The sequence below is a fragment of the Oncorhynchus gorbuscha genome, linkage group LG03 (genome assembly GCF_021184085.1).
Source record: "Oncorhynchus gorbuscha isolate QuinsamMale2020 ecotype Even-year linkage group LG03, OgorEven_v1.0, whole genome shotgun sequence".
NCBI classification, from domain to species: Eukaryota; Metazoa; Chordata; class Actinopteri; order Salmoniformes; family Salmonidae; genus Oncorhynchus; species Oncorhynchus gorbuscha.
The window spans coordinates 58,937,098-58,949,294 of NC_060175.1; the positions used below are offsets into that span (position 1 = coordinate 58,937,098).

A 12,197-nucleotide genomic window follows, 5' to 3' on the forward strand; every position below is an offset into this window, starting at 1 on the left:
CTGCCCAGTAACACGAGCCTACCAGACGAGCTAAATAACGTATATGATCGCTTCGAGGCAAATAACACTGAAACATGCATGAGAGCATCAGCTGTTCCGGACAACTGTGTGATCACGCCCTCCGCAGCCGATGTGAGAAAGACCTTTAAACAGGTCAACATTCACAAGGCCGCAGGGCCAGACGTACGACCAGGACGTTGAGTCCGAGCATGCGCTGACCAACTGGCAAGTGTCTTCACTGGTATTTTCAAGCTCTCCCAGTCTGAGTCTGTAATACCAACATGTTTCAAGCAGACCACCCTGTGCCCAAGAACACTAAGGTAACCTGCCTAAATGACTACCGACCCGTAGCACTTACATCTGAAGCCATGAAAGGCTGGTCATGGCTCACATCAACACCATTATCCCAGAAACCCTAGACCCAATCCAATTTGCATACCACACCAATTTACATACCGCTTCTGCTACTCTGTTATTATCTATGCATAGTCACTTTATTAGCTCTACCTACATGTACATATTACGTCAATTACCTCGACACTGGTGCCTCCGCACATTGAATCTGTACCGGTACCCCCTGTATATAGCCTCCGCACATTGAATCTGTACCGGAACCCCCTGTATATAGCCTCCACATTGAATCTGTACCGGTACCCCCTGTATATAGCCTCCGCACATTGAATCTGTACCGGTACCCCCTGTATATAGCCTCCGCACATTGAATCTGTACCAGTACCCCCTGTATATAGCCTCCACATTGAATCTGTACCGGAACCCCCTGTATATAGCCTCCACATTGAATCTGTACCGGTACCCCCTGTATATAGCCTCCGCACATTGAATCTGTACCGGTACCCCCTGCATATAGCCTCCACATTGAATCTGTACCGGTACCCCCTGTATATAGCCTCCGCACATTGAATCTGTACCGGTACCCCCTGTATATAGCCTCCGCACATTGAATCTGTACCGGTACCCCCTGCATATAGCCTCCACATTGAATCTGTACCGGTACCCCCTGTATATAGCCTCCGCACATTGAATCTGTACCGGTACCCCCTGTATATAGCCTCCGCACATTGAATCTGTACCAGTACCCCCTGTATATAGCCTCCGCACATTGAATCTGTACCGGTACCCCCTGTATATAGCCTCCGCACATTGAATCTGTACCAGTACCCCTTGCATATAGCCTCCACATTGAATCTGTACCGGTACCCCCTGTATATAGCCTCCACATTGACTCTGTACCGGTACCCCCTGTATATAGCCTCCACATTGACTCTGTACCGGCACCCCCTGTATATAGCCTCCACATTGACTCTGTACCGGTACCTCCTGTATATAGCCTCCACATTGACTCTGTATCGGCACCCCCTGTATATAGTCTCCACATTGACTCTGTACCGGTATCCCCTGAATATAGCCTCCACATTGACTCTGTACCGGTACCCCCTGTATATAGCCTCCACATTGACTCTGTACCGGTACCCCTGTATATAGTCTCCACATTGACTCTGTACCGGTACCCCCTGTATATAGCCTCCACATTGACACTGTACCGGTACCCCCTGTATATAGCCTCCACATTGACTCTGTACCGGTACCCCTGTATATAGCCTCCACATTGACTCTGTACCGGTACCCCCTGTATATAGCCTCCACATTGACTCTGTACCGGTACCCCCTGTATATAGCCTCCACATTGACTCTGTACCGGTACCCCCTGTATATAGCCTCCACATTGACTCTGTACCGGCACCCCATGTATATAGTCTCCACATTGACTCCGTACCGGTACCCCCTGTATATAGTCTCCACATTGACTCTGTACCGGTACCCCCTGTATATAGCCTCCACATTGACTCTGTACCGGTACCCCCTGTATATAGCCTCCACATGAACTCTGTACCGTAATACCCTGTATATAGCCTCCACATTGACTCTGTACCGGTACCCCCTGTATATAGCCTCCACATTGACTCTGTACTGGTACCCCCTGTATATAGTCTCCACATTGACTCTGTACCGGTACCCCCTGTATATAGCCTCCACATTGACTCTGTACCGTAATACCCTGTATATAGCCTCCACATTGACTCTGTACCAGTACCCCCTGTATATAGCCTCCACATTGACTCTGTACCGTAATACCCTGTATATAGCCTCCACATTGACTCTGTACCGTAATAGCCTGTATATAGCCTCCACATTGACTCTGTACCGGTACCCCCTGTATATTGTTATTTACCGCTGCTCTTTAATCATATGTTATTCTTATCTCTTACTTTTTTAAAGGTATTTTCTTAAAACTGCATTGTTGGTTAAGGCCTTGTAAGTAGGCATTTCACTGTAAGGTCTACACGTGTTGTATTCGGCGCACGTGACAAATACACATTTGATTTGATTTATACAGGTTACTGTCATTGAGATAAAATGTCTTCTGCGAGAGAGATGTTGAAAAAACAGTTTGAAACAGTGTTTTCTGCTTTACTGACAAACAGGTGCCAACTTTGCCCCTGGCGCAATCATGTGAATGGGAATGGTTTAGTTCCGTGAACGCACGTACAAGGGAAATAGTGTGTTTGAGTGGTTGGGTCTGTGAGAGCACAGTATCATACAGTAGATACATGTGTAAGAATTTGTCTGCTCCGATAACTGCAGATGTACACAGATGGCTTGCCCCCCCCTGCTCCCCCTCTCTCGGCCTCTCTCCCTCTCTATGACCATTCCCTGTATCCAGTTCATCGCGTAAGACCTGGCCAGTGTAATCAGTTCAATAAGCAGAAAGACATGCAAATGTCAGAGTCACTCATGTAATTTTCTAATGTGGAAGATGTGAGAAGATAGCAAACCTGGATTCAATTCTAGTTTAAATCATGTATTTAGCTGTGCTTGATTGCGCTCGCCTTTTGAAATTGAACCAATAGAAAGAAAGCAAACACTGAAAGTATTTGAAAGAATTCAAATAGTATTTGAAGCAGGGTCTGGTAAATAGTCTTATTACGGCGCAAAGGTTTGTGTTGTGGTACCTACCGATATTTCCTCCCACTTCATAGATGGCACAGTCTGTGTGGGATACCGAACCGTTCCTATGATAAAGAACAAACGGATGCAGTTGATTTTGTTAAACACCTTCAAAACTTCCACGTTCTCCATTTCTACCCAGTGAGTAGGCGATGCAGTATTTCTGAAGCATTAGTTTTCTAAAATTGTGTGTTGGTCTATAGGGATTTATACTAAATACATTTGATTGATTGTTGTGTACTGTACCTCTTGGTGTTGTCGGAGCTGCAGAGGTGCCTGTGGAACTGAGCCAGCAGGTCTGAAGCCCTAGAGCTGATGTTAACCTGCACCTCCATGGTGCTGCTCATCAGATCTCCCACCTGGATCTTCACTGTACGACACGGCTGGCGGGGGGAGATGAGGGAGGGGATAATAATCCATTTGTGACGACGGAAATCTTTCTGACATTTTACATTTGCATCATTTGGCATCATTCATCCAGAGCGACATACAGTCTTCTGCTTATTTTATTCACATCCTTTACATGGGTGACCTTAGTTGAGATTAAAAATCTCATTTACAAGTGACAATGGCCCAGGGTCTTCTTCTCCCAACCAACTCCACAACAAACATCCTGGCCAGTTGAGAGCCTACCTCTGAGTTCTTGTCAGGTTTGTCCTTGCTGTCTTGGTGTATTTTCCTCAGCAGGTTCTTGATGCGTCGGTCGTAGAACTGGTACCTCCGGTTACGGTTCTCATTCAGTTTTCGCACCTGGCTCATCAAGAAGTTGGGGATCTATAAGGGAGAAGCAATTTCATGAATTCACCCGGTTCAGCTGTTTGACGGCATTCTGTTTACAGTGAGTGTGAGTTGCGTAACGTGAATCTACCACCCATCCTAGATGCTAAGGAGGAAGAAGATTAAAAAGATACTTGAATGTTGTGTTTGTGTTTTGTTTGATGTTGGTGGTAGAGCCTGGAGGTCTTTAACTTACGGTCCAGAGCAAGTCCTGGTAGCGTATAAGGAGCCTCATGATGTCAGCAGCCTTCTCGGCCTGTCCCTTCTCCACCCCTGGCCCCCCGTCAGTGAGGCGGGAGGGCACGGCTTTGTGGAGGAACAGGTTAGGGGCCATGATGGTGGACACGGCCCACAGGTTCATACGGTTCCTCCTCTCTCTGGACACCACCTTACTCAGGAACTCCAACAGAGCCTGTCAACGTTGACATTTTGTTGTTATTGAGATTGATATGGTTGATATGGTTGATTTGAATGGTGATAACCATAGGGGGGAGATGTTGTTTTGTCTGATATACACTGGATTTTCCCTTCTGGGGAGAAATATAATTCTAATTAAAAAAACAATGTTCACACATTTTTTAAACCATCAAGGCAGGAGCATAACAGACGTTTATACTTTAAATTGGATCAGATACTTTGAGTCATCCATTAAAAACTGTTAGATAAAAGTGGCCTAGTTATGTGAAGGTATATATATATATATATATATAAGCTAAGGACAGAGTGCCCTCTCATGCCATACATGGAGGAGTTAACGCACACTTACACAATATATTACGTCAGCGAGACATAACATATCATTAATGCCCCTCCTACATTATGTTATGTACAGTGCCATCAGAAAAGATTCATACCCATTGACTTATTCCACATTTTGTTGCGTTTCAGCCTGAATTCCAAATGGATTAAATATTGTGTTTTCTCACCCATCTACACACAATACCCCATAATGACAAAGTGAAAACATGGTTTTAGTCATTTATGCAAATGTGTTAAATGAAATACAGAAATATCTAATTTACATAAGTATTCACACCCCTGAGTCAATAGTTTGTAGAAGCACCTTTGGCAGTGATTACTTTTGTACTCAGTAATGTGTTGTATTGGATTTGCCCCAAACATAACACTTGGTATTCAAACCAAAAAGTGAATTGCTTTGCCACATTTTTTCGCAGAATTACTTTAGTCTCTTATTGCAAACAGGATGCATGTTTTGGATGATGTTTTATTCTATACAGGCTTCCTGCTTTTCACTCTGTCAATTAGTTTAGTATTGTGCAGTAACTACAATGTTGTTGATCCATCCTCAGTTTTCTCCTATCACAGCCATTGAACTCTGTAACTGTTTTAAAGTCACCATTGGCCTCATGTTGAAATCCCTGAGCGAATTCTTTCCTCTCCGGCAATTGAGTTAGGAAGGACGCCTGTATCTTTGAAGTGACTGGGTGTATTGATTCACTATCCAAAGTGTAACTAAGAACTTCACCATGCTCAAAGGGATATTCAATGTCTGTTTAGTTTTTTTTTACCCATCTACCAATAGGTGCCATTCTTTGCAAGGCATTGGAAAACGTCCCTGGTCTTTATGGTTGAATCTGTGTTGGAAATTCAAAGCTTGAGTGAGGGACCGTACAGATAATTGTATGTGTGGGTTACAGAGCTGATGTAGTCATGAAAAAAATAATATATGTGACTAATTAAGCAAACGTTTACTCCTGAACTTCTTTAGGCTTGCCATAACAAATGGTGTGAATACTTATTGACTTAGGACATTTCAGCTTTTACATTTTGTGTAATTTCTTAAAAACGTAATTCCACTTTGACATTATGGGGTATTGTGTGTAGTCCAGTGACAGAAAACATATATTTAATCAATTTTAAATTCAGGCTGTAACACAATTTTATTTTTTGAAGTCAGTGTGAATACTTTCTGAAGGCACTGTAAAAGTGTGAATACTTTCTGAAGGCACTGTAAAAGTGTGAATACTTTCTGAAGGCACTGTAAAAGTGTGAATACTTTCTGAAGGCACTGTAAAAGTGTGAATACTTTCTGAAGGCACTGTAAAAGTGTGAATACTTTCTGAAGGCACTGTAAAAGTGTGAATACTTTCTGAAGGCACTGTAAAAGTGTGAATACTTTCTGAAGGCACTGTAAAAGTGTGAATACTTTCTGAAGGCACTGTAAAAGTGTGAATACTTTCTGAAGGCACTGTAAAAGTGTGAATACTTTCTGAAGGCACTGTAAAAGTGTGAAAGTTCAAGATGTGCATGAGATTTAAAGTGCATCGCTAATAGACATTTGGGTCCCTCACGGAATAGCTTTAGTCTACTACTTACTAAATCCTTTGGTAGCCACTTCCAATTCAAATATATTCTCTGGTTGAGTGCATGCAATCACAGTCCCGAGCCATTGTATTTATTAGGAGTTGACTGTATGAACAAATCTCTATTGCGCTTCCTCAGTTTGAAAATCCATCAACATACCTTTAGTGTGTTTCTGTTGGGTTCAGGCAGAAGAAGAATGAGAAGGTTCAGAACATGTAGCTTCTGTTTCAGCTCAGGGATGTCTGGATAGGAGAGGACAGAGAATTACTATCAGTATGCTATTTTTGTAGAGCAAACAGAGGATGAGGTGTGAATGAACTGAACAGACAGAAATGTATGTATGTATGTTTAAAATAATACAGAAAACAATCAACAGAAAGGCAGTGTGTGAATGAACCAAAATACTGTACATCTGAACTATGGCCTGGCTGGTCTATGGGTAATGACAAAGCTTCCGGCACACATGCAGTGTCAGCATAGGTTTGAATTTGACCTACTGCCCTTTGACACAATATTCTATCTGTTCAATGAACTCAGAATATAACTCAATATACAGGATCAGTCAAAGGTTTGGACACACTTTCTCATTCAAGGGTTTTTCTTTAATTTGACTATTTATAGTGAAGGCATCAAAACTATTGACACGCCCTGACCTGAGTATTCTTTGTTTTCTTTATTATTTTGGTTAGGTCAGGGTGTGACATGGGTGATATATGTGTTTTTGTACTGTCTAGGTGTTTTGTAGGTTTATGGGGTTGTTTATCATCTAGGTGTTTATATATGTCTATGTTGCCTAGATTGGTTCTCAAGTAGAGGCAGGTGTTTATCGTTGTCTCTGATTGGGAACCATATTTAGGCAGCCATCTTCTTTGGGTATTTCGTGGGGTATTGTCTATGTCTAGTTGCCTGTGTATGCACATTTATAGTATAGCTTCACGTTCGTTGTGTTATTTTGTATAGTTGAAGTGTTCTTCGTCTTATTAAAGAAGAAGTATTCATATCACGCCTTGGTCTCCTCCATACGACGAACGTGACAACTATGAAATAACACACATGGAATCATGTAGTAACCAAAAAAGTGTAAAACAAATCAAAATGTATTTTAGATTCTTCAAGGTAGCCACCCTTTGCCTTGATGACAGCTTTGCACACTCTTGGAATTCTCTCAACCATCTTCACCTGGAATGCTCTTCCAACAGTCTTGAAGTAGTTCCCACATATGCTGAGCACTTGTTGGCTGCTTATCCTTCACTGTGCGGTCCAACTTATCCCAAACCATCTCAATTCGGTTGAGGTCAGGTGATTGTGGAGGCCACGTCATCTGATGCAGCACTCCATCACTATCCTTCTTGGTCAAATAGTCCTTACACAACCTGGAGGTGTGTTTTGGGTCATTGTCCTATTGAAAAACAAATGATAGTCCCACTAAGCCCAAACCAGATGGGATGGCTTATCACTGCAGAATGCTGTGGTAGCCATGCTGGTTAAGTGTGCCTTCAATTCAAGAAAAATCACAGACAATGTCACCAGCAAAGCACCCCCACATCTTCTCCGTGCTTCACAGTGGAAACCACACATGCAGAAATAATCCATTAACCTACTCTGCGTCTCACTAAGACATGGCAGTTGGACTCATCAGACCAGAGGACAGATTTGCACAGGTCTAATGTCCATTGCTCGTGTTTCTTGGCTTTGCAGTAATTCGACCATGAAGGCCTGATTCACACAGTCTCCTCTGAACAGTTGATGTTGAGACGTGTCTGTTACTTGAACTCTGTGAAGCATTTATTTGGGCTGCAATCTGAGGTGCAGTTAACTGTAATGAACATATCCTCTGCAGCAGAGGTAACTCTCGGTCTTTCCTTCCTGTGACGGTCCTCATGAGAGCCAGTTTCATCATAGCGCTTGATGGTTTTTGCGACTGCACTTGAAGAAACTTTCCAAGTTCTTGAAATGTTCCAAATTGACTGACCTTCATGTCTTAAAGTAATGATAGGCTGTTGTTTGTCTTAGCTTATTCTCTTTGCCATAATATGGACTTGGCCTTTAATCAAATAGGGGAATCTTCTGTATACCACCCTTACCTTGTCACAACACAACTGATTGGCTCAAACACATTAAGAAGGAAAGAAATTCCACAAAAAGGCACACCTGTTAATTGAAATGCATTCCAGGTGACTACCTCATGAAGCTGGTTGAGAGAACGCCAAGAGTGTGCAAAGCTGTCATCAAAGCAAAGGGTGACTACTTTGAAGAATCTCAAATCTCAGATATTCTTTGATTTGTTAAACCCTCCTGTTTTGTTCGTTTTCATATTGAAATAATTCTGTCTTCCCGGTCCAAAGTCACCGCCCCATTTATAGCTGATTATAAATCCATAATAATACATATATTATCACCTGTTAGATCTTTTTATCAACTTAAGTTCTTGTGAACATTACAAGTTTTGAACTTCTATTTGCCATTTATGGCCTGTAGGCCTTATTGACCTGAGCTCATACAACTTGTTTTTGAGTACAAAACAGCATAATGTATGGATTATTTTGACTATAACAAGTACTCAGATGAAACACAGTGCTATTTATCAGACTATTTTGTGTCAAAGTTTAACAAGGACAAGCTCCTCCTCACCATTGTCATGATCAAAAGATATGATCAAGGTCCTCACATACAATATATTGTTTGGTCATTGTGCTGCCACAGAATGAATTGTGAGCAAGGCCTCAAAAAAGCTTTATATACCAGAGCTGTGAGAAAAGTTATATATATTATTGGAACAATGTTGAGATTGTTTGTGACAATGCCAGCAGGTGTGGTTCCCGTGGGGGAAAGATTCTATTGGGGAAAGGTTCCTGTGGGGGTTGCCAATGGAAGCCAAGAAGTGGAATGAGGTGTGTGTGTGTGTGTGTGTGTGTGTGTGTGTGTGTGTGTGTGTGTGTGTGTGTGTGTGTGTGTGTGTGTGTGTGTGTGTGTGTGTGTGTGTGTGTGTGTGTGTGTGTGTGTGTGTGTGTGTGTGTGTGTGCTCAAACACACATGCATGTGGGGGTCTGGGAGAGGAAGTGCGTCCATCTGATGAATGGGCATCTGCCTGAACTCAATTTTACACACTAATTGTAGTCTCACCCATTCATTTCTAATGACCAGTCATTTTGGACCTGGAACACCTAAGGTGTTAAATAAATAAAGTGAAATACAACACCCAAAATGTAATGAAAATCATCTAAATGTATTTTGTGTGTTGAGATGCCCTGTGTGGACAAAGTCATGGAACCTTATGACAATCAGATTAAATTAACTCAATTTCTCAGATAGAAAATGTGTAGATCGGTCCAATTCGAACGGAACACAGCAGCAGGGTTAAACACTTTTTTTGGTATGTGATATGTGTTATTACATACATACAATGTAGAAAATAGTAAAACAATTAAGAAAAACCCTGGAATGAGCAGGTGTGTCCACATTTTTGACTGGTACTGTATATATATATATATATATATATATATATATATATATATATATATATATATATATATATATATTCTTTTTTAAATAAATAGATCTGAACTATAATTTCCTCTCCTTTAGCTCAACAATGATCTGATCTGCAGACAAAGAGGTGTCTAAAAATGATAAAGATTCACCTCACAAGCTAAAGGCCGAGCTAGTCATCATCAATCAGATCGTTATTTATTATGGTAGTCTATCATTACATCATTTCTTTGTTGACATTAAATGGTACAGGAAGCGATTGCATTATTAGCACATTCCATTCGAACAGCTAAAAGGCCATTAAGTTGTTTATCTTCTCTTAGACCTTTAAGTACCAAGTACAAAAGAGACAAGCGTTTTTATATTCCGCTTATCGATACAGTAGCAAAGACTTAGGTAATTATGCTTCGGGCTTAGATAGTTATGACCATGCACACTACGAGTTGCGTGACTGAGCAGGCAGGGTTATATTCTGCTATCGATACAGTAATGACACTCTGACACGTTGCCATGCTATTTGCACAGTACGCAGGTCTGTGAAGGCCCGAGTAATCACAGGCTACATCATCATGAGCGTGTTACTCTGACTAACGGGGTGACCGACGAATCAGCACATGTCTTGGTGCACATGGAGTTGATGCCGTGTATGAAATTCCTTGCATGAGAGGAACAAGCTGGGGTATGGTTTGTTGTTGCTCTGGCTCACCCCTGACAGCGCTGAACGCGTTGAGGTGCTCTGTGGTGAGCAGTGGAGAAGGCAGCTCTCGAATAAACTTCTTCACTAGCGCTGCAGCATCGTTGGGGCTGACCTCTTCCCAACTGAATCCTCCACTGTAGAAGTTCTGCTCCAGATCCTGCTGCAACTTCTAATTTAAAAAAAAAAACACGGGACAAAAATAGACAAAAATAGACAATTAGGTATAGTTCTGTGTGCTATTTTCTCAGTCATATTCCTCCCTTCCATATACTCAGAATATATACTCCCTTCCATATACTCAGAATATATACTCCCTTCCATATACTCAGAATATGCCATGGCCAAGAAAGGGACAGGGAGGATATGTATGATTGTGGTGGAAAAAAGTGTCTGTTCATTCTGAAATGATCTCACCTTGATTCTGGACTGAGAGCCTGGAACCCGCAGGATGCCTTCTGAGTCTACTCCGCTCTTCTCCAGGAAAGAGAGCAGCTGTAGAGGAGAGAGAGAAACAGAACTAAACCTAAGAAGAGCATCAGTCACGTAGGTCATCATGCTCTTGCATAGGTTTTCAATATACAGTAGATATTAGAAATGGGCTGTTGTTAACTAGAGCTGTTTAGCTTACCGCCTGCAGGATGAGAGGAGTGGTGGCAGTGGGATTGATTTTCTGATCATTCTCCAACAGCATGGCCAAGGGGACCCCATACAGGGCGCTCTCTTTGAATGAGAGAGGGAGAGAAAGGTTAGCATAGCAATGCTATACAACTTTGCATTCTCCTAGGGCTTGACACATGCGTTTAGCAGCAGAGACAGGAGAGGCATGTGGTGTGCATGCGTTCATGTCATGTTACAGGGAGTTCACATACCTAGTATCTTCCTCTTGCAGGTTTTGTGTCTCTTCACATCGAGCTCCAGCAGGTCGCAGAGCGCCGTCATTTCGATGAGGGCCAGCTGACGAACTTTCTTCATGTCCTGATTGGACAGGTCATGGATACGAGTCACACCCAGACGACACTGAGGGCAGGTCATCCTCTGTATGTGAGGGGGGGAGGGGTGGGGGGAGAATATAAGCAAGGGATCAGAAACAACAGTTTGTTGTTGTTAAACATCTCTACATTTTCTCTCTCTCTCTCTCTCTCTCTCTCTCTCTCTCTCTCTCTCTCTCTCTCTCTCTCTCTCTCTCTCTCTCTCTCTCTCTCTCTCTCTCTCTCTCTCTCTCTCTCTCTCTCTCTCTCTCTCTCTCTCTCTCTGTATGCAATGACTATAACTCAAATAATGAAAACAAAGATATTGTTGGCCTTGTGTGTTTACTTAACGTGTTCTATTTCAATTGCTCCTTCTGTGTCTCACTACGGGTAATGCCTCGTAGGGGAGGAGTCTCAGGAAGATCCCCCCCAGGTGATTGATATACGCCATTACCGTGGTGTTGTCTGATCTGATCAAGGCATGGGCTCCCGAGTGGTGCAGCGGTCTAAGGCACTGCATCTCCGTGCTTGAGGTGTCACTACTGACACCCTGGTTCGAATCCAGGCTGTATCACAACCGGCGGTGATTGGGAGTCCCATAGGGCGGCGCATAATTGGCCCTGCGTCGTACGGGTTTGGCCGGTGTAGGCCGTCATTGTAAATGAAAATGTGTTCTTAACTGACTTGCCTAGTTAATAAAGGTTAAATAAAAAAATAGAATTTCCCCTCCTAGAAGGGCAGGGGTAACAGGCGAACTGTCCTGAGCTCCAGCACACTGCCACTCTTTGTTGAGCTCTAGATTCCGCTCGCTGCCATATCTCTGAAGACTGCCCCCCAACCTTCACCACAAGCTCCCTGTGGTGAACTCTGTTCAGTGTTACTCCCTCCAACAGGTAGGAGGAGTGAGATTGCCA

General features: G+C 42.7%; 1 protein-coding gene across 4 annotated transcripts in view; it reads right to left on the reverse strand.

The window, feature by feature from the left end:
- Positions 1–12,197, reverse strand: part of LOC124021111 (rho GTPase-activating protein 40-like) — a 39,732-nt gene that overhangs the window by 1,508 nt on the left and 26,027 nt on the right. For all 4 annotated transcript variants that reach the window (XM_046336466.1, XM_046336455.1, XM_046336449.1 and 1 more), the window contains exons 6-14: positions 11,185–11,350; positions 10,944–11,035; positions 10,730–10,807; positions 10,325–10,484; positions 6,289–6,371; positions 4,001–4,216; positions 3,661–3,801; positions 3,274–3,410; positions 3,037–3,092 (exon numbers count right to left, since the gene is read on the reverse strand). In XM_046336466.1, coding sequence (XP_046192422.1) covers positions 3,037–3,092; positions 3,274–3,410; positions 3,661–3,801; positions 4,001–4,216; positions 6,289–6,371; positions 10,325–10,484; positions 10,730–10,807; positions 10,944–11,035; positions 11,185–11,350 — 1,129 coding nt within the window. The remainder of the gene's footprint in view (positions 1–3,036; positions 3,093–3,273; positions 3,411–3,660; positions 3,802–4,000; positions 4,217–6,288; positions 6,372–10,324; positions 10,485–10,729; positions 10,808–10,943; positions 11,036–11,184; positions 11,351–12,197) is intronic.